General features: G+C 42.1%; 1 protein-coding gene across 2 annotated transcripts in view; it reads left to right on the plus strand.

Annotated features, from left to right (window-relative positions):
* The window catches only part of LOC106561882 (MAM domain-containing glycosylphosphatidylinositol anchor protein 1), a 470,281-nt gene that overhangs the window by 259,114 nt on the left and 188,453 nt on the right, over window positions 1–22,714 (plus strand). For both annotated transcript variants that reach the window (XM_014126164.3, XM_014126165.3), the window contains exons 5-6: window positions 1,855–2,051; window positions 18,650–18,782. In XM_014126164.3, the coding sequence (XP_013981639.1) occupies window positions 1,855–2,051; window positions 18,650–18,782 (330 nt within the window). The remainder of the gene's footprint in view (window positions 1–1,854; window positions 2,052–18,649; window positions 18,783–22,714) is intronic.

The raw sequence follows: 22,714 nt of genomic DNA on the forward strand, positions 1-22,714 counted from the left end.
CCCCAAACATATGGAAGAAGGTACTCTGGTCAGATGAGACTAAAATTGAGCTTTTTAGTAATCAAGGAAAACGCTATGTCTGGCGCAAACCTAAAACCTCTCATCACCCTGAGAACACCATCCCCACAGTGAAGCATGGTGGTGGCAGCATCATGCTGTGGGGATGTTTTTCATCGTCAGTGGTATGACTTAAAGATTGCTGTGCACCAGCGGAACCCATCCAACTTGAAGGAGCTGGAGCAGTTTTGCCTTGAATAATGGGCAAAAATCTCAGTGGCTAGATGTGCCAAGCTTATAGAGACATACCCCAAGAGACGTGCAGCTGTAATTGCTGCAAAAGGTGGCTCTGCAAAGTATTGACTTTGGGGGGGTGAATAGTTATGCATGCTCAAGTTCAGTTTTTTTGTCTTATTTCTTGTTTGTTTCACAATAAATATATTTTGCATCTTAAAAGTGGTATGCATGTTGTGTAAATCAAATGACACATCCCCCCCAAATATCAAGTTTAATTCCAGGTTGTAAGGCAACAAAATAGGAAAAATGCCAAGAGTATGAATACTTTTGCCAGCCACTGTAGGATCTTCATTTTAGCCAGTTTACTACAGCAGGAAAATAATAAAAAATGTTTAGGGGTTGATACATTTTTCTTAATTGAAAATCAAGTCTGAAATTTGAAGTGGAATGATATTTTTACATTTTTTTTACATTTACACACATTTAGCAAACGCTCTTATCCAGAGTGACTTACAGTAGTGAATGCATACATTTCATAAAAAAAAATTCTGTGCTGGCCCCCCGTGGGAATCGAACCAAATTAAGATCCTACACCTTTATGTCCAGTTGTTCCAATGAAACAAGTCTGGACCAGGTAAGGCATTGGTCACCTAACCGGAATCTCAAAGACAGCTATTAGAGGAAAACGAACAGCCTTACGTCACACACTGTTGAGTAGCCTTTGTGTAGAAAGACGGGTTAGGTGCTTGTGTGTGTGTGTGTGTGTGTGTGTGTGTGTGTGTGTGTGTGTGTGTGTGTGTGTGTGTGTGTGTGTGTGTGTGTGTGTGTGTGTGTGTGTGTGTGTGTGTGTGTGTGTGAGAAAGAGAGAGAATGCATTGTATTCTGTACTCTTCGATCTCTTGAAGAAGAGAAGATATCTAACCATACAATCTTTCCTGGAATAGTGGTCTGAAACCAGTGTGTTTTATTCTCGGGATAACAGTAAGGCTAATAATTAATAGCCATTTTTTTGTAGGGGTTGATGAATGTTTTGTTATGGAAAATTAAGTCTGATATTTTTGGGTGGAAATTACAAACTTTAGAAGCATATGTAAATGTGCGGACTGATTTTTAGTGTGAAAAATGATTAGTACCTGGCTAATAATGGGGGCCTCAAGGAAAAACATTGACCAATGTCAGGGCCTTGAGGAAAAATGGTCCGGTGTCTTCGGTGGGCCGCCCCAATTTCTAAACCTTGAATACACTACAATCTTGCATTTCCTACAGTGCAGAAAAATTCCTGCAACAACAGGATGATCAAATTAAGATCTGGCATCTGTAGAGGACTGCTCCTACAGGACATAACACAGGAAGGTAGACAAAATTACCTGAGTCATGCACGGAAACACACACACACACATTTTCCTGCTGCACCTATATGGGAAAACCCTGTAGTGTAGATATTTTCCTGATTCATTTGTGGAGTGTCTCAGTAATGTATAAGGGACGGTAGGTGGAGACTACGTAGTACAGTGTAACCACTGTGAAGAAGGTCTTTACATAAACTTGATGTTTTGTATAGTATTTGGATGAACATATTCTTGATATTGACAAAGTGTGTGTATGTGTGTGTGTTTCTAGACCTCGACAAACCTGTGCTGACAGTGCACCAGACCATCAGTGATGTGCGCGGGAGCTATTACCAGGAGAAGACGGTGTTCCTGCGCTGTACGGTCAACTCCAACCCCCCAGCCCGCTTCATCTGGAAACGTGGCAACACGCCCATAGAGCAGAGCAAGGATACCGGAGTGGACATCTACGAACCGCTCTACACACAGGTACTGTAAGAGGACCAAACACAAGCACACAAGTTCACACTCCAAATTCACCACAACCCATAGAACAGTATGGACAGAGGCTCATGGCATACACATAAACATGCACACACAAATGAACCACAACCATTGAAATAGATATAGGACTCATCTTTGTACCTGTGCCATTATGGCGTCTGTGACCTCTCCATTTTTAACCTCTCTGGGGTATGTGGGACGCTAGCGGGACCCGCGGGACACACTATTCAACAGCCAGTGAAATAGCAGGGCAGCAAATTCAAAACCAACAAAAATCACATAATTCAAATTTCTCAAACATACAACTATTATATCCCATTATAAAGATACACATCTCATTAATCCAACCACATTGTTCGATTTCAAAAAGGCTTTACGGCGAAAGCATAACATTAGATTATGTTAGGACAGCGCCGAGACAAGAAAAACCACACAGCCATTTTCCAAGCAAGGAGAGGCGTCACAAAAACCAGAAATACAGCTAAAATGAATCACTAACCTTTGATGATCTTCATCAGATGGCACTCATAGGACTTCATGTTACACAATACATGTATGTTTTGCTCGATAAAGTTCATATTTATATCCAAAAACCCATTTTACATTGGCGTGTAATCTGGCCTCCCAAAACCACCGGTGAATGAGCACATTAATACTCATTATAAACGTTGATAAAATATTCAACATTTATTCAAAGAATTATAGATACACTTCTCCTTAATGCAACCGCTGTGCCAGATTTCAAAAAAGCTTTACGGCGAAAGCAAATTTTGCAATAATCTGAGTACAGCGCTCAGATATCAAAACAAGCCATACAGATACCCGCCATTTTGAAGTCAACAGAAATGACAAATTACATTATAAATATTCACTTACCTTTGATGATCTTCATTAGAATGCACTCCCAGGAATCCCAGTTCCACAATAAATGTTTGTTTTGTTCGATAAAGTCCATCATTTATGTCCAAATACCTCCTTTTAGTCCATTACTCCAAATACAGGAAGCACACACAAAATGTCACGACGAAAAATCAAAAAAAGTTACATTTACTTTCGTAGAAACATGTCAAACGATGTATAGCATCAATCTTTAGGATGTTTTTATCATAAATCTTCAGTAATATTCCAACCGGACAATTCCAATGTCTTCAAAAAAGAAAAAGAACACAGCTAACTCTCATGTGAGTGCGCGCCACTGAGCTCATGTCATTTTCTCACTCATCTACTTCCAGGAGCTCTTACTCTCCCCCTATTCACAGTAGAAGCATGACACAATGTTCTAAAGACTGTTGACATCTAGTGGAAGCCTTAGGAAGTGCAAAATGAACCCTAAGTCACTGTATAGGCAATCACTTGAAAAACTACAAACCTCAGATTTCAACTCTTCGTGGTTGGATTTTTCTCAGGTTTTTGCCTGCCATATGAGTTCTGTTATACTCACAGTCTTCATTCAAACAGTTTTAGAAACTTCAGAGTGTTTTCTATCCAAATCTACTAATACTATGCATATCCTACCTTCTGAGCCTGAGTAGCAGGCAGTTTACTACGGGCACGCCTTTCATCCGGACGTCAAAATACTGCCCCCTACCTTAGAGAAGTTAAGTTGTCAATTTTCTTATTTTGTGTTTGAAAAAAGTGTAAAGCTAATATTGGTTATTTACCTCCACCTGCAATACTGGGTCCTGAACTAAATCTTATCATTAATTTATTGTGGCCACTAGATGGCGGTGAAATAGCTTAAAGCCATTTACCAGCTATGGGCAACCCAATTTACAATTTGAAGAAGATGGTGCTCTGATCATTGGCTGATCGCTCACAACAAATAGGAATCGCCACCCTGTTGACTACTTTAAAATGGTGGAGGTCTTAGGTCTTCAATGGCAATGCCCGTGCTTAAATGGGTTATATCCATCTAGTCCTTTATGTATCTCTATGACCACAACCCATAAGAGAGAGCAAGCATAACAGTGTGCTTCTACGAGCCACTCTACACACAGGTATTGGATGTATGAGGAAAACACACAGCTTATACACCATATGTAACTGGGTAAAACCGTCAACCTATTGTGACTGCACCGTAGTTGTTCTGCCAGTGTGGTTAAGTTCATACTTAAGTTCATATGATGAAGATCATCAAAGGTTAGTGCTGCATTTAGCTGTGGTTTTGGTTTTTGTGACATTATATGCTAGCTTGAAAAATGGGTGTCTGATTATTTCTGGCTGGGTACTCTCCTGACATAATCTAATGTTTTGCTTTTGTTGTAAAGCATTTTTGAAATCGGACAGTGTGGTTAGATAAAGCTGAGTACCCAGTGATCACTCTCATGTTCCACAAAACCTTAAAACACATTGACTTAACAAGAAAAGATTTAAAAATATATATATATTTGTTTAATAACTTCCCACTACTCTTAATGCAACTAAAACTGGGGGAAAAATGTCCATCTGTTACGTTCTATGTCCATGTTATGCTGGTCTTCATGCTGTCTGCAGACTATAAACCTTATATGCAATTACTTGTATTCTATCACCCAGACATCTCTATTTATCAATACAATGTAACATTAAAATTATAATGACATAATAAAACAAAAGAAACAAAAACCTTTGTTAACCCAAGCTATCATCCAGTAAGTTCTAACAACAATTTAGAGAAGGTTTCCAGAGTTTCCCTAGGCCAAATACATTTAAACAGTGCCTCTAACCCTCACCTGTTCAAAAGCAACTCTTGCTTTATCCAAATCATAATTAAAACATTTTAGAAATTATCCAGCCCAAATTCAGAATAACAGTCCTTAGTGCTTACTTTAACTCAAATTTCTCAATTTAGCACACATCATACCTATTAAAATGTACATTTATAAAATAAAAAAATACAACTTTTAGTACAAGTAATAACTATTCTCATTACAGCCCCCTTTGTCCTGGTTTTCCTGTCATGAGTGGCCTGGTAATGAAAGATCAGTAAATCAATGCATACTTTAGTCCAAACGGTTGGCAGTGTGTAGACTCAGAAGTGCTAAAAGTCACTGTCGTATTGCACGCCCTTGTCACTCTTTCTCCAGCCGGTTAGGGATGGCTTTGAGGTTTACACACACTGTTGTGGTCAAATTATTCCTACCATGCATTAGCCTGTTGGGGCTAGGGGGCAGTATTTGCACGGTCGGATAAAAAACGTACCCAATTTAAACTGGTTACTACTCTTGCCCAGAAACGAGAATATGCATATAATTAGTAGATTTGGATAGAAAACACTCTAATGTTTCTAAAACTGTTTGAATGGAGAGGTTAATCTAACCACATTGTCCGATTTCAAAAAGGCTTTACAGCGAAAGCAAAACATTACCCTGCCAAAAATAATCACACAGCCATTTTCAAAGCAAGCATATATCTCACAAAAACCAAAAACACAGCTAAATGCAGCACTAACCTTTGATGATCTTCATCAGATGACACACCTAGGACATTATGTTATACAATACATGCATGTTTTGTTCAATCAAGTTCATATTTATATCAAAAACCAGCTTTTTACATTAGCATGTGACGTTCAGAACTAGCAAACCTCCGGTGAATTTACTAAATTACTCACGATAAACGTTCACAAAAAACATAACTATTATTTTAAGAATTATAGATACAGAACTCCTTTGTGCAATCGAGGTGTCCGATTTTAAAATAGGTTTTCGGTGAAAGCACATTTTGCAATATTCTGAGTAGATATCCCAGCCATCACGGCTAGCCATTTAGACACCCACCAAGTTTAGCCCTGACCAAACTCCGATTTACTATTACAAAAGTTTGATTACCTTTGATGTTCTTCATCAGAATGCACTCCCAGGACTGCTACTTCAATAACAAATGTTGGTTTGGTCCAAAATAATCCATCGTTATATCCAAATAGCGGCGTTTTGTTCGTGCATTCAAGACACTATCCGAAGTGTAAATAAGGGTCACGAGCATGGCGCAATTCGTGACAAAAAAATTCTAAATATTCCATTACCGTACTTCGAAGCATGTCAACCGCTGTTTAAAATCCATTTTTATGCCATTTTTCTCGTAAAAAAGCGATAATATTCCGACCGGGAATCTGCGTTTAGGTAAACAGAGGAAAGAAAACAAAGCATTCGGTCGACGCGGGCACGCGCCTGAGTCTCACAGTACTGTAACCAGCCACTACCCAAACGCGCTACTTTTTTTCAGCCAGAGCCTGCAAAGCCACGATTCAGCTTTTTGTCGCCTTCTGAGAGCCCATGGGAGCCGTAGGAAGTGTCACGTAACAGCAGAGATCCTCTGTAATGGATAGAGATAATCAAGAAGGGGAAGAAATTGTCAGACAGGCCACTTCCTGCATGGAATCTTCTCAGGTTTTGGCCTGCCATATGAGTTCTGTTATACTCACAGACACCATTCAAACAGTTTTAGAAACTTTAGGGTGTTTTCTATCCAAAGCCAATAATTATATGCATATTCTAGTTACTGGGCAGGAGTAGTAACCAGATTAAATCGGGTACGTTTTTTATCCAGCCGTGTCAATACTGCCCCCTAGCCCTAACAGGTTAACGAGAGTCTTTTTCTTTAAAATGGTGTAAAATAGTCATATGTTTGAGAAATTGAAGTTATAGCATTTTTGAGGTATTTGTATTTCGCGCCAATCCTTCTCCTTCTTTAAACATTCTCAGTATTTATTTTTGTATTTTTTTCTTGTCCTATTGCTACTGATATCCTTACTTTCAAATTTGTATTTATTGTCTAGTTATTCTTTTAGCTTCCTATAGTATCCACACTATCTATGCTGTCTTAGTTATTTTTATTGTGCTATTCACCTATTTAAAACCAATCTTTCTCCTATTCGCTGTGACTTACACTCCTGTCCCTCCTGGGCTATATTTTCTAGGGTGTCCGTTAAGCTATGGAGTGCTTAATCCAGCCGCTGTGTCAGATTTCAAAAAGGCTTTACGGCAAAAACAAACCATGCGATTACCTGAGGACAGCGCCCCGCATACAAAAGCATGCAAAACATATTTCAACCAGGCAGGTGCGCCACAAAAGTCAGAAATAATGATATAATTAATGCCTTACCTTTGAAGATCTTCTTCTGTTGGCACTCCAAAATGTCCCAGAAACATCACAAATGGTCCTTTTGTTCGACAATGTCCTTCTTTATGTTCCAAAAATGTCCATTTATTTGGCGCGTTTGATTCAGAAATACACCGGTTTCAACTCGCCCAACATGCCTACAAAGTATCTAATAAGTTACCTGTAAACTTGGTCCAAACATTTCAAACAACATTCCTAATCCAACCTAAAACTTAAATAATCTATAAGATTTAAGACGGAATAAACTGTTTCTAATACCGGATAAAAACAATGTGGAGCGCGCTGCTGTTTACACACACCAAAACAGTAGAGTCCACCTGGAGTGACACTTACAATGAATAAGACTACTTATCCTTTTCTCAAAAGAAAATCATCGAACAATTTCTAAAGACTGTTGACATCTACTGGAAGCCATAGGAACTGCAACCAGGTTCCTAATAAGGGTATCCCATAGAAAACCATTGGAAAATCCTATTTCCTCAATTTTTTGTCTCCCCTGGATGGTTTGTCCTCGGGGTTTCGCCTGCCAGTTATGTTGTACTCACAGACATTATTTTAACAGTTTTAGAAACTTTAGAGTGTTTTCTATCCAAATATACCAATATCCTAGCTTCTGGGCCTGAGTAACAGGCAGTTTACTTTGGGCACGCTTTTCATCTGGATGTCAAAATACTGCACCCTACCCCAGAGAGGTTAAACTCTGAGTCAGTCAGTACACCATCAGGGTTGGTTCGGTTACTTTGTAAATGTAATACGTTTCAGTTAACTGTCAAATATTGTAATCATTAATGTAACTTTGGATTACCCAACATCAGTAATGTAATATGAGTACTTTTAGACTACTTCCCCCTTAAAATTAAGTCATTAGAAAATAAAAATGAATATTAACAATTGAACGACATCTATTGTAAGATAAATCAACTTTAGACTTTACTGGCCATACATGGATGTTGCATTTTACTTTATGGTTATGTAGGCTTCTAACCCATTGTTTTTTTTCTTCAATACAGATAATACAACTATTAGGCTATCTATTTACATTAAAAAAGTCAGATTTCCAGTCATTCCAATTAATTAAATACCCCTTGATCTTCAACAATAGGACTTGTTTTACCTAAACAAAAATGAAGGACTTATTAGCCTACACTGTTTCTGTTTTTGTCATGATTGGGCTCATTGCTTCAAAACATGGTTGAAAAATAGACACCATAGAATTATGAATTAAAACCCTTAATTTAATAGGACCTCTATGGGTGACACTTTGATATCTTGATAATTTGCTGCTATTGAAGTCTATCAAAAGTGTCCGTTAGGCCTTTGGACATTTCTTTAAATCAGCACAAATTAGATTGAGCAACTAAAGCCCTACTCATGGTCTTCTGATATTAAACTTATTTTTGACAATATGTGTGGAGCACAATACCACCGAAGTTTACAACGGAGGAACTCGCTCAAACTTTGAATCCATAGGCTGGTATACACAGCTATATGTAGCTAGTGCAACAGCACATTTTTCACTGGCTGTCCATGGGTCGCATAAACAATGATTGATAGGCAGCTTAGGCTACACTTTTTCAATTCAACCATTATTGCGTTAACATACACTTATACATTTGTGAACAGCCATCCACAAAAAATACACAAATAATTGAGAGAGCAGCAGTTTGATTCACTAAATTGCTACTGTAAGTAGATATCAATGATGGGCCTAAGTAAGTGATATCCTAACTTTAAACATCATCTGTCTGAGCAGCTAACCGATCGCTGCAGTTGTACACAGCCCATTTGTAAATAGCCCACCAAATCTACCTACCTCATCCCATATTGTTTTTATTTACTTTTCTGATCTTTTGCGCACCAGTATTTCTACTTGCACATCATCATCTGCTCATCTATCACTCCAGTGTTAATTTGCTAAAATGTAATTACTCTGCTACTATGGCCTATTTATTGCCTACCTCCTCACGCCATTTGCACACACTGTATATAGACTTTCTTTATTTTCTATTGTGTTATTGACTGTATGCTTGTTTATTCCATGTGTAACTCTGTGTTGTTGTTTGTGTCGCACTGCTTTGCTTTATCTTGGCCAGGTCGCAGTTGTAAATGAGAACTTGTTCTCAACTAGCTTACCTGGTTAAATAAAGGTGAAATAAATAAAATAAATAAATATCCATAGCCCGTAGGCTACACCACTGCTGTCGTCCTTACCTTGAAGCGTTTATTCAAGTTGGTCATATAATATTTTATGCCGACAGCAGTCGCACCATTGGAAGACACATCTTTCACTATAGCCTACAAAATCCTGTTCCTGCTCTTTTCCCGCAATCCATCAAATGCATTTGGTGTGCCACCATTGTGGTCTCTGACTTGTGGTCAGACTCGCTCAGCCGGAACAAACTTAAACTTGGTATTTTTTCAATGCTGATTTGAATGTCATTAAGAAAACGGAAAGGTGTCATCGTTTTTTCCCACACAAATGTCTATGCGTCTTGTTATTCCCTTAAAAGGGGAGATGGATCTCAGGCCATCACTTCTAATTCACATGTCAGAGAATCCAAGAAGTAATCATAAAATCTTTCAAAGTATCTGAAATCTGATTACAATATTTTAGCTGGTAACGTAACAGATGACATGTTATCCGTTACTCCCCAACCCTGACCCCATCTAGCTACTGGCATTGTTTCCTCTGTTGTCCTTTAATTGAAATAGCTGTATGGTCTGCTACAAAGGGCTACTCTGAGAGCACAACTAGCCGGAGTAGCTCTTCCCATGCTACGACAGTGGAAGAATGAGACAGGAAAAATCCCACTCAGTCAGCCAAGCCCATATCCCAAATGGCACCCTATTCCCTTTATATTACACTACTTTTGACAAGGGCCCATAGGGCTCCGGTCAAAAGTAGTGCATTATATAGGGAATAGGTTGCCATTTAGGAAGCACACCAAGGCATAGATGGGTGGAATAGGCAGCCGTGGGAATGAAGTATGAACTAGCTTATCTGGAAATCATTATTGAAGTAGAGTTTGAAAATCTCTATATAGCTCTATGGACTGCAGAGAGAGATGAAGAGAGGGGGTAAGCGAGAGAGCGAGATAGTGAGAGAGGATGGACGGAGAGGGGAATGGAAAGTGAAAGAGATATATGGAAAGAAAGAGAGAAAAAATAGATGGATTTGTTATTCTAATGATGATATTTCATTTGGCTGATGGTCTCATTCCAAATAAATGTTGAATCCTTTAATCAGATATATTCTCTCTGCTCTATGATATTAGAACATTGGTGTGTGTGTGTGTGTGTGTGTGTGTGTGTGTGTGTGTGTGTGTGTGTGTGTGTGTGTGTGTGTGTGTGGCCACTTTCAAACACTTTTGTGTTTAACCCTCCTTGTTGTGTTCATTTCATGTTAATTAATTCTGTGTTCACGGTCCAAAATGACCGCCCAACTATAGCTGAATATAAATCCATAATAATACATATATTATCACCTAATGTTGTGTTAGATCTTTTTATCAACTTAAGTTCTTGTGAACATTACAAAATGTGAACTTCTATTTGCTATTTATGACCTGTAGGCCTCATTGACCTGAGCTGAGCGGTTTTGAGTACAAATAAGCATAATGTATGGATTATTTTGACCATAACAAATACTCAGATGAAATGTATTGTACCTATTTATCACAGACTACTTTGTGTCAAAGTTTAACAAACGCATGGACAAACAAGTACAAAATTACGCCAGAGCAGAAGGCAGACGTTTTACGTGCCCCCAACCGATTGTGTTTTTTTGTTTGTTTATCTGCGTTGTTTGTAATATTTTTTTAAATAATTTTTGTGCATAATGTTGCCGCTACCGTCTCTTATGACCAAAAAGGACTTCTAGACATCAGGACTGCGAGTACTCACCAAGGACTAGCAGAATCCTTTTTCTTCTTTCACGTCTCTGATGAGCCCGAGGCAGAGGATATACGGCTACCTCGGGAACAGGCCCCGACCTCATTGATCTGCGTGAAGAGGAGGAGGAGAAAGAGAAACCGGAGGGTGGGCTGCCTTCTGAGGAGTAGGAGGCGATCGAATAAACCCCCACTCCCCTCAATTCTGCTCGCAAACATGCAGTCTTTGGACAATAAAATGGACGAGTTATTGGGAAGATTAAACTACCAACAGGACATTAAAAACTGTAACATCCTATGCCTAAGCTTCACGGAGTCGTGGCTGAAAGAAGACAATATCAACATACAGCTGGCTGGTTATACGATGTACCGGCAGGATAGAACAAGGGGCGGCGGTCTATGTATTTTTGTAAACAACAGGTGGTGCACGATATCTAAGGAAGTCTCGAGCCATTGCTCGCCTGAGGGAGAGTTTCTCATGATAAGCTGGAGACCACATTACCTACCGAGAGAGTTCTCATCTATATTCTTTGTAGCTGTTTACATACCACCACAGTCAGAGGCTGGCACTAAGATAGCATTGAATGAGCTGCATTCCGCCATAAGCAAACAAGAAAATGCTCACCCAGAGGCAGCGCTCCTAGTAGCTGGGGACTTTAATGCAGGGAAACTTACATCAGTTTTACCTCATTTCTATCAACATGTTAAATGTGCAACCAGAGGGAAAATAACTCTGGACCACCTATACTCCACACACAGAGATGCATACCAAGCTCTCCCTCGCCCTCCATTTGGCAAATCTGACCATAATTATATCCTCCTTACAAGCAAAAATTAAAGCAGGAAGCACCAGTGACTACATAAAAAAAGGAGGTCAGATGAAGCAGATGCTAAACTACGGGACTGTTTTGCTAGCACAGACTGGAATACGTTCCGGGATTCCTCCAACGGCATTGAGGAGTACACCACATCTGTCATTGGTTTCATCAATAAGTGCATCGATGACGTCATCCCCACATGACCGTACGTACATACCCCAACCAGAAACCATGGATTACAGGCAGCATCCGCACTGAGCTTAAGGCTAGAGCTACCGCTTTCAAGGAGTGTGACTCTAACTCAGAAGCTTATAAGAAATCCTGCTATACCCTCCGACAAACCATCAAACAACAGGAAAAGTGTCAGTACAGGACTAAGATCGAGTCGTAGTACACTGGCTCTGACGCTCATCAGATGTGAGCAGGGCCTGCAAACCATTACAGACTACAAAGGGAAGCACAGCCGAGCGCTGCCTAGTGACAGGAGCCTACCGGACGAGCTAAACTACTTCTACGCTCACTTCAAGGTAAAAAACACAGAAACATGCATGAGAGCACCAGCTGTACCGGAAGACTGTGTGATCACGCTCTCCGCAGCCGCCGATGTGAGTAAGACCTTTGGACAGGTCAACATTCACAAGGCCACAGGGCCAGACAGATTACCAGGACGTGTACTGCGAGCATGCGCTGACCAACTAGCAAGTGTCTTCACTGACATTTTCAACCTCTCCCTGTCCGAGTCTGTAATACCAAGATGTTTTAATCAGACCACCATAGTGCCTGTGGCCAAGAACACAAAGGTAACTCATGTCTGTAGCCATGAAGTGCTTTGAAAGGCTGGTCATGGCTCACATCAACACCACCATCCCAGAAATCCTAGACCCACTCCAATTTGCATACCGTCCCAACAGATCCACAGATAATGCAGTCTCTATTGCACTCCACAGTGCCCTTTCCCAATTGGACAAATGGAACACCTACAGTTGAAGTCGGAAGTTTACATACACCTTAGCCAAATACATTTAAACTCAGTTTTTCACAATTCATGACATTTAATCCTAGTAAAAATTCCCTGTCTTAAGTCAGTTAGGATCACCACTTTATTTTAAGAATGTGAAATGTCAGAATAATAGTAGAGAGAATGATTTATTTCAGCTTTTATTTCTATCATCACATTCCCAGTGGGTCAGAAGCTTGCATACACTGAATTATATACACTTTCACTCCCTCCTCTCTACATTCTCCTCTTCTGTCTCTGCTGCTAAAGCCACTTTCTACCACTCTAAATTCCAAGCATCTGCCTCTAACCCTAGGAAGCTCTTTGCTACCTTCTCCTCCCTCCTGAATCCTCCTCCCCCCCCCCCCCTCCTCCCTCTCTGCGGATGACTTCGTCAACCATTTTGAAAAGAAGGTTGACGATATCCGATCCTCGTCAAACGACACCGCTGGTCCTGCTCACACTGCCCTACCCTGTGATTTGACCTCTTTCTCCCCTCTCTCTCCAGATGAAATCTTGCGTCTTGTGACGGCCGGCCACCCAACAACCTGCCCACTTGACCCTATCCCCTCCTCTCTTCTCCAGACCATTTCCAGAGACCTTCTCCCCTACCTCACCTCGCTCATCAACTCATCCTTGACCGCTGGCTACGTCCCTTCCGTCTTCAAGAGAGCGAGAGTTGCACCCCTTCTGAAAAAACCTACACTCGATCCCTCCGATGTCAACAACTACAGACCAGTATCCCTTCTTTCTTTTCTCTCCAAAACTCTTGAACGTGCCGTCCTTGGCCAGCTCTCCTGCTATCTCTCTCAGAATGACCTTCTTGGTCCTAATCAGTCAGGTTTCAAGACTGGGAATTCAACTGAGACTGCTCTTCTCTGTGTCACGGAGGCTCTCCGCACTGCTAAAGCTAACTCTCTCTCCTCTGCTCTCATCCTTCCAGACCTATCTGCTGCCTTTGATACTGTGAACCATCAGATCCTCCTCTCCACCCTCTCCGAGTTGGGCATCTCCGGCGCGGCCCACGCTTGGATTGCGTCCTACCTGACAGGTCGCTCCTACCAGGTGGCGTGGCGAGAATCTGTCTCCGCACCACGCGCTCTCACCACTGGTGTCCCCCAGGGCTCTGTTCTAGGCCCTCTCCTATTCTCGCTATACACCAAGTCATTTGGCTCTGTCATATCCTCACATGGTCTCTCCTATCATTGCTATGCAGACGACACACAATTAATCTTCTCCTTTCCCCCTTCTGATAACCTGGCGGTGAATCGCATCTCTGCATGTCTGTCAGACATATCAGTGTGGATGACGGATCACCACCTCAAGCTGAACCTCGGCAAGACGGAGCTGCTCTTCCTCCCGGGGAAGGACTGCCCGTTCCATGATCTCGCCATCACAGTTGACAACTCCCTTGTGTCCTCCTCCCAGAGTGCTAAGAACCTTGGCGTGATCCTGGACAACACCCTGTCGTTCTCCACTAACATCAAGGCGGTGACCCGATCCTGTAGGTTCATGCTCTACAACATTCGCAGAGTACGACCCTGCCTCACACAGGAAGCGGCGCAGGTCCTAATCCAGGCACTTGTCATCTCCCGTCTGGATTACTGCAACTCGCTGTTGGCTGGGCTCCCTGCCTGTGCCATTAAACCCCTACAACTCATCCAGAACGCTGCAGCCCGTCTGGTGTTCAACCTTCCCAAGTTCTCTCACGTCACCCCGCTCCTCCGCTCTCTCCACTGGCTTCCAGTTGAAGCTCGCATCCGCTACAAGACCATGGTGTTTGCCTACGGAGCTGTGAAGGGAACGGCACCTCCATACCTTCAGGCTCTGATCAGGCCCTACACCCAAACAAGGGCACTGCGTTCATCCACCTCTGGCCTGCTGGCCCCCCTACCTCTGAGGAAGCACAGTTCCCGCTCAGCCCAGTCAAAACTGTTCGCTGCTCTGGCACCCCAATGGTGGAACAAGCTCCCTCACGACGCCAGGACAGCGGAGTCAATCACCACCTTCCGGAGACACCTGAAACCCCACCTCTTTAAGGAATACCTGGGATAGGATAAAGTAATCCTTCTAACCCCCCCCCCCCCCTAAAAGATTTAGATGCACTATTGTAAAGTGGTTGTTCCACTGGATATCATAAGGTGAATGCACCAATTTGTAAGTCGCTCTGGATAAGAGCGTCTGCTAAATGACTTAAATGTAAATGTAAATGTAATTAGTATTTGGTAGCATTGCCTTTAAGTTGTTTAACTTGGGTCAAACTTTTCAGTTAGCGTTCCACAAGCTTCCCGCAATAAGTTGGGTGAATTTTGTCCACTTCCTCCTGACAGAGCTGGTGTAACTGAGTCAGGTTTGTAGGCCTCCTTGCTCACACATGCTTTTTCAGTTCTGCCCACAAATCGTTTATTGGATTGAGGTCAGGGCTTTGTGATGGCCACTCCAATACCTTGACTTTGTTGTCCTTAAGCATTATGTCACAACTTTGGAAGTATGCTTGGGGTCATTGTCCATTTGGAAGACCCATTGGTGACCAAGCTTTAACTTCCTGACTGATGTCTTGAGATGTTGCTTCAATATATCCACATAATTTGCTTTCCTCATGATGCCATCTATTTGTGAAGTGCACCAGTCCCTCCTGCAGCAAAGCACCCCCACAACATGATGCTGCCACCACCGTGCTTCAGGGTTGGGATGGTGTTCTCCGGCATGTAAGCCTCCCCCTTTTTCCTCCAAAAACAAGCATGGTCATTATGGCAAAACAGTTATATTTTTGTTTCATCAGACCAGAGGACATTTCTCCAAAAAGTACGGTCTTTGTCCTCATGTGCAGTTGCAAACCGTAGTCTGTCTTGTTTTATGGCGGTTTTGGAGCAGTGGATTCTTCCTTGCTGAGCGGCCTTTCAGGTTATGTCGATATAGGACTCGTTTTACTGTCGATATAGATCATTTTGTACCTGTTTTCTCCAGCATCTTCACAAGGTCCTTTGCTGTTGTTCTGGGATTGATTTGGACATTTCGCAACAAAGTACATTCATCTCTAGGAGAAAGAACGCGTCTCCTTCCTGAGCGGTATGACGGCTGCGTGGTCCCATGGTGTTTATACTTGCATACTATTGTTTGTACAGATGAATGTGGTACCTTCAGGCATTAGGAAATTGCTCCCAAGAATGAACCAGACTTGTGGAGGTCTACATTTGTTCTGAGATCTTGGCTGATTTCTTTTGATTTCTTTTGATTTTCCCAGGATGTCAAGCAAAGAGGCACTGAGTTTGAAGCTAGGCCTTGAAATACATCCACAGGTACACCTCCAATTGACTCAGAAGCTTCTAAAGCCATGACATCATTTTCTGAATTTTTCCAAGTTATTTAAAGGCACAGTCAACTTAGAGTATGTAAACGTCTGAGCCACTGAAATTGTGATACAAGTGAAATAATCTGTCTGTAAACAATTGTTGGAGAAATTGCTTGGGTCATGCACAAAGTAGATGTCCTAACCTACTTGCCAAAACTATAGTTTGATAACAAGAAATTTGTGGAGTGGTTGAAAAAAGAGTTTTAATGAGTCCAACCTAAGTGAATGTAAACTTTCGACTTCAACTGTATGTGAGAATGCTATTCATTGACTACAGCTCAGCATTCAACACCATCGTGCCCTCCAAGCTCATCAATAAGCTAAGGACCCTGGGACTAAACACCTCCCTCTGCAACTGGATCCTGGACTTCCTGACGGGCCGCCCCCAGGTGGTAAGGGTAGGTAACAACACATCTGCCACGCTGATACCCTCAACACAGGGGCCCCTCAGGGGTGCGTGCTCAGCCCCATCCTGTACTCCCTGTTCACTCATGACTGCACGGCCAGGCACGACCCCAACACCATCATTACATTTCCCGATAATACAACAGTGGTAGGCCTGATCACCGACAACAACGAGACAGCCTATTGGGAGGTCGTCAGAGACCTGGCCGTGTGGTGCCAGGACCACAACCTCTCCCTCAACATGATCAAGACAAAGGAGATGATTGTGGACTACAGGAAAAAGAGGACCGAGCATGCCCCCATTCTCATTGACGGGGCTGCAGTGGAACAGGTTGAGAGCTACAAGTTCCTTGGTGTCCACATCACCAAAACTAACATGGTCCAAGCACACCATGACAGTCGTGAAGCGGGCACGACAAAACCTATTCCCCCTCAGGAGACTGAAAAGATTTGGCATGGCTCCTCAGATCCTCAAAAGGTTCTACAGCTGCACCATCGATAGCATCCTGACTGGTTGCATCACTGCTTGGTATTGCAACTGCTCGACCTCCAACCGCAAGGCACTACAGAAGGTAATGCGAACGGCCCAGTACATCTCTGGGGCAAATCTTCAGGGCATCCAGGATCTCTATACCAGGCGGTGTCAGAGGAAGGCCCTGAAAATTGTCAAAGACTCCAGCCACCCTAGTCATAGACTGTTCTCTCTGCTACCACACGGCAAGCGGTACCGGAGCGCCAAGTCTAGGTCCAAGAGGCTTCTAAACAGCCTCTACCCACAAGCCATGCGACTCCTGAACATCTAGTCAAATGGCTACCCAGACTATTCACATTGCCCCCCCCCCCTCTCCACACCACTACCACTCTCTGTTGTCATCTATGCAAAGTCACTTTAATTAACTCTACGTACACCTGTTGTATTCAGATTTGTTTTGAAACCAATTCAAATTTTTAAATAGTGTCAGGATTTTATGTCATCAACCTGGGATATGGCATATTTCGTTGGCCCTGGGGTCATCCTGATAACATTTTCAGCCGACAGCCGACTTCTCCTCTCAGGTGGAGATGAAGACCAGGACAAATTCCCATTCTTTGACCGGAATGTAACAATAACCTCAGCAGGGCCCTCTTCCTCATCACTGGATTGTTCCACATCGGTTGTCTCTTGGTCTGGATCATATTCTGTGTTGTCTTCAACTTCTGACACTTCCTCCTCTAATGCATCTTCACTGTCAGTTTCTTGGCCTCCTCCTCACCAGTGTCATAATCAAAGATATGATCAAGATCCTCACATACAGTATATCATTAGGTCATTGTGCTGCCACAGAATGAATTGTGAGCAAGGCCTCAAAAAAGCTTTATATACCGAGCTGCGAGAAAAGTTCTATATATTATTGAAACAATGTTGCGGTTGTTTGTGAGAATGACAACAGGTTTGGTTCCCATGGGGGAAAGATTCTATTGGGGAAAGGTTCCCGTGTGGGTTGCCATGGAAGCCAAGAAGGGGTGTGAGGTGTATTTGTGTGTGTGTGCTCAAACATACATGCATGTGGGGGTCTGAGAGAGGAACTGTGTCCATCTGATGAATGGGCATGTGCCTGAACTTAATTCTATACACTAATTGTAGTCTCACCCATTAATTTCTAATGACCAGTCATTTTTGACCGGGAACACCACAGGTGTACAAAAGTTAAACAAAACACCCAAAATGTTATGAAAATCATCAAAATGTGTTTTGTTTGTTCAGATGCCCTGTGTGGACAAAGTCATGGAACCTTATGTCAATCAGATTAAATTAACTACATTTTTCAGAGAGAAAACTTGTAAATCGGTCCAATTCAACCGGCACACAGCAGGAGGGTTAAAAGTGCATTTAGAAATGTGCCAACAGGGTATTTATGGTGTTTGTCTGAGATTGTGTAAATGTACTGTGTGCATGTGTTTTTGTGAAGATTATTCACATGCGGTCAGTGAGGGTGTTACTGTTATATCTGTGTGACCAGTCAATGTTTTCTGTCACGCAGGGGGAGACCAAGGTGCTGAAGCTGAAGAACCTGAGGCCAAAGGACTTTGCAAACTACACATGTGAGGTGACTGTTCGCAACGTGTGTGACATCCCTGAGAGCTCTGTCACCTTTCGGCTCACCAACGCCACCAGTAAGCGACACATCGTCCTCCCTATCATTATTCTACACCCCTCTTTCATAATTTTATTTTAGTATGTTTTTAATGAAGAGAAGACGGTAAAGACACAAAGGTTTGTGACAGGGTTCAAATCTACTTGGTTAGGAAGAGCATACAGTACCAGTAAAAAGTTAGTACACACCTACTCATTCAAGGGTTTTTGTTTATTTTTATTATTATCTACATTACAGAATAATAGTGAAGACATCAAAACTATGAAATAACACATATAGAATAAGCAAACAAAAACGTGTTAAACAAATGAAAATATATTTGAGATTCTTCAAAATTGCCACCCTTTGCCTTGATGACAGCTTTGAACACTCTTGGCATTCTCTCAACCAGCTTCATGAGGTAGTCACCTGGAATATATTTCAATTAACAGGTGTGCATTGTTAAAAGTGAAATTGTGGAATGTATTTCCTTCTTAATGACAATCAGTTGTGTTGTGACAAGGAAGAGGTGGTATACAGAAGATAGTCCTACTTAAAAGACCAAGTCCATATTAGGATAAGAACAGCTCATATAAGCAAAGAGAAACGACAGTCCATCATTACTTTAAGATATGAAGGTCAGTCAATGTGGAAAATTCTAGTTTCTTCAAGTACAGTCGCAAAAAACACCAAGCACTATGATGTCACTGACTTTCATGAGGACTGCCACAAGACAGGAAGACCCAGAGGTACCTCTGCTGCAGAGGATGAGTTCATTAGAGTTACCAGCCTCAGAAATTGCAGTCCAAATTAATGCTTCACAGACTTCAATTAATAGACACATCTCAACATCAACTGTTCAGAGGAGACTGTGTGAATCAGGCTTTCATGGTCTTATTGCTGCAAAGAGAACACTACTAAAGGACACCAATAAGAAGAAGAGACTTGATTGGGCCAAGAAACACGAGCAATGAACATTAGACTGGTGGAAATCTGTCTTTGGTCTGATGAGTCCAAATTTGAGATTTTTGGTTCTAACCGCTGTGTCTTTGTAAGACGCAGAGTAGATGAACGGATGATCTCCACATGTGTGGTTCCCACCGTGAAGCATGGAGGAGGAGGTGTGATGTTGTGGGGTTGCTTTGCTGGTGACACTGTCAGTGATTTATTTAGAATTCAAGGCACACATAACCAGCATGGCTACCACAGCATTATGCAGTGATATGCCATCCCATCTTGTTTGCGCTTAGTCCCACTATCATTTCTTTTTCAACAGGACAATGACCCAACACACCTCCAGGCTGTGTAAGGGCTATTTAACCTGTTGGGGATAGGGGGCAGTATTTGCACGGCCGGATAAAAAACGTACCCGATTTAATCTGGTTACTACTCCTGCCCAGTAACTAGAATATGCATATAATTGTTTGTTTTGTATAGAAAACACCCTAACGTTTCTAAAACTGTTTGAATGGTGTCTGTGAGTATAACAGAACTCATTTGGCAGGCCAAAACCTGAGAAGATTCCAAACAGGAAGCGCCCTCTCTGACCATTTCTTGGCCTTCTTTGTCATCTCTATCCAAAACAAAGGATCTCTGCTGTAACGTGACATTTTCTAATGCTCCCATAGGCTCTCAGAAGGCGCCAGAACGTTGAATGATGACTTTGCAGGCCATGGCTGAAAAACAGTAGCGCATTTGGTAAGTGGTCGATCTGAGAACAATGAGACTGGGGCGCGCGTGCACGTGACGACTCCATGTTTACATTTTCAGTCTTTGTACGAAAACAACGACTCCCGGTCGGAATATTGTCGTTTTGTTCGTGCGTTCCAGACACTATCCGAAATAGTAAAGAAGTGTCGCGCGCATGGCGCAATTCGTGACAATAAAATTCTAAATATTCCATTACCGTACTTCGAAGCATGTCAACCGCTGTTTAAAATCAATTTTTACGACATTTTTCTCGTAGAAAAGCGATAATATTCCGACAGGGAATCTCCTTTTCGGCAAACAGAGGAAAAAATCCCAAAGGCGGGGGCGGTCGGGTCACGAGCATAAGCCCAGTGTCCCTTGATCGGCCACTTGAGAAAGGCGATAATGTGTTTCAGCCTGGGGCTGGAATGACGACATTCTGTTTTTTCCCGGGCTCTGAGCGCCTATGGACGACGTGGGAAGTGTCACGTTAGAGCAGAGATCCTTAGTAAATGATAGAGATGGAAAAGAAGTTCAAGAAATGGTCAGACAGGCCACTTCCTGTAAAGGAATCTCTCAGGTTTTGACCTGCCATTTGAGTTCTGTTATACTTACAGACACCATTCAAACAGTTTTAGAAAATTTAGGGTGTTTTCTATCCATATGTAATAAGTATATGCATATTCTAGTTACTGGGTAGGAGTGGTAACCAGATTAAATCGGGTATGTTTTTTATCCAGCCGTGTCAATACTGCCCCCTATCCTAAACAGGTTAACACTTTTTTGGTTACAACATGATTCCATATGTATGTGTATTTCATGGTTTTGATGTCTTCATTATTATTCTACAATGTAGAAAATAGTACAAATAAAGAAAAACCCTTGAATGAGTAGGTGTTCTAAAACTTTTGACTTGTACTATATGTGTTGAAGGGGGTGGCGTTTACCACTAGACCACCCCAGGCAACACCTCTCTCTCCTTTAATCTCAGTTTTTCTGTGTGAATCCATCCCTCACTCTCTTATCCCTTGTCTTGCTCTGTCTCACTGAACCGTTCTCTGCTTTTCCCCCCTCCTCTCTTTCAAATCAAATCAAATCAAATTGTATTTGTCACATGCGCCGAATTCAACAGGTGTAGACCTTACCATGAAATGCTTACTTACAAGCCCTTAACCAACAATGCAGTTCACATGCAGACACTCCGTCTCATCCTCCCTCTCTCCCACTTTCCCCCTCTTGATATCTCATCTCTCGCTCACCCTCTCCAGTTCTCTCCAACTTCCGCACTTTGAGGATCGCACTCCATCTCTTCTCCTCATCTCAACTCACTCCATCTTCCCTTCCTTTTCCCTCAATCTCCATATCCCTCACTGTCTCTCTCTTTATTTTCTCTCCTCCTCGTTGACATACATCTCTCACTCCCTTGCTCCTCTCCTCTGTGTGTTACACCGTCTATCCGTCTTGTTATTCCCTTGCTGGGAGACACATCTCTGGCCCTCACTTCTAATTCACCTGTCATAGAACTCTTTTATCTCTCTTCACTCCGGCCCGTCTCCACGGCGATGTCATGTTACCACCGGCAAAGACGTTGCTGTCGACAACGCTGTCAGTTAGACTGCAGTCTCCCTCCGAAGGCCGCTTGCTCGGCAAACGAGAGCCAGAATCCTATCTTCTTTTTCATTCCCTTTCTTTTCTGTTTTTTGCCGCATTTCAAATGTCATCAGACGAACCCCCCTTCCAAGAGCTGACCTATTCATCTGTTTTAATGCAGCCTATATATTTTTTTCTTTACGAGAATTGAAAGGCCATGATTGATGATAAGATATTACAGCTAATGTCGGGGTTTGAAGTACCGGACAGTTAAATTAAAGGGTTCAAAGGATGCTAATTTGCATAATTAATTTAAGAGTCAATTCAGAGGGAACAATATGAGGTGGATGAGGTTGGCACTAGTCACGAGGCTAAATGTTTGGAAATCAATGTTTATTCTGGTCATTAGTGGTAGCACAAAAGCAGGCAAAGCAGCCAGAAAACATTTTGTAACACCTAATAAAGGGGAAAGTACCAGAGAGATGAGCTCTCCATTAACAAACAATGTTGTTTTTGTGGTATTCTCTCCGTCTTACTTTCCTTCGTGGCTGAGAACCCTTGTTTTGGGGGGGCTGTGAACCCTTTGTCAAATTAGTGGGCTGAAAATGTATACAGCTTCAAACTGCGAACATATTGTTCTTTACGTGTGGGATTCACTGAAGTAAAATGCACAGATTATTTCCCCCCATCCCG

The sequence above is a fragment of the Salmo salar genome, chromosome 11 (genome assembly GCF_965601325.2).
Source record: "Salmo salar chromosome 11, fSalSal1, whole genome shotgun sequence".
NCBI classification, from domain to species: Eukaryota; Metazoa; Chordata; class Actinopteri; order Salmoniformes; family Salmonidae; genus Salmo; species Salmo salar.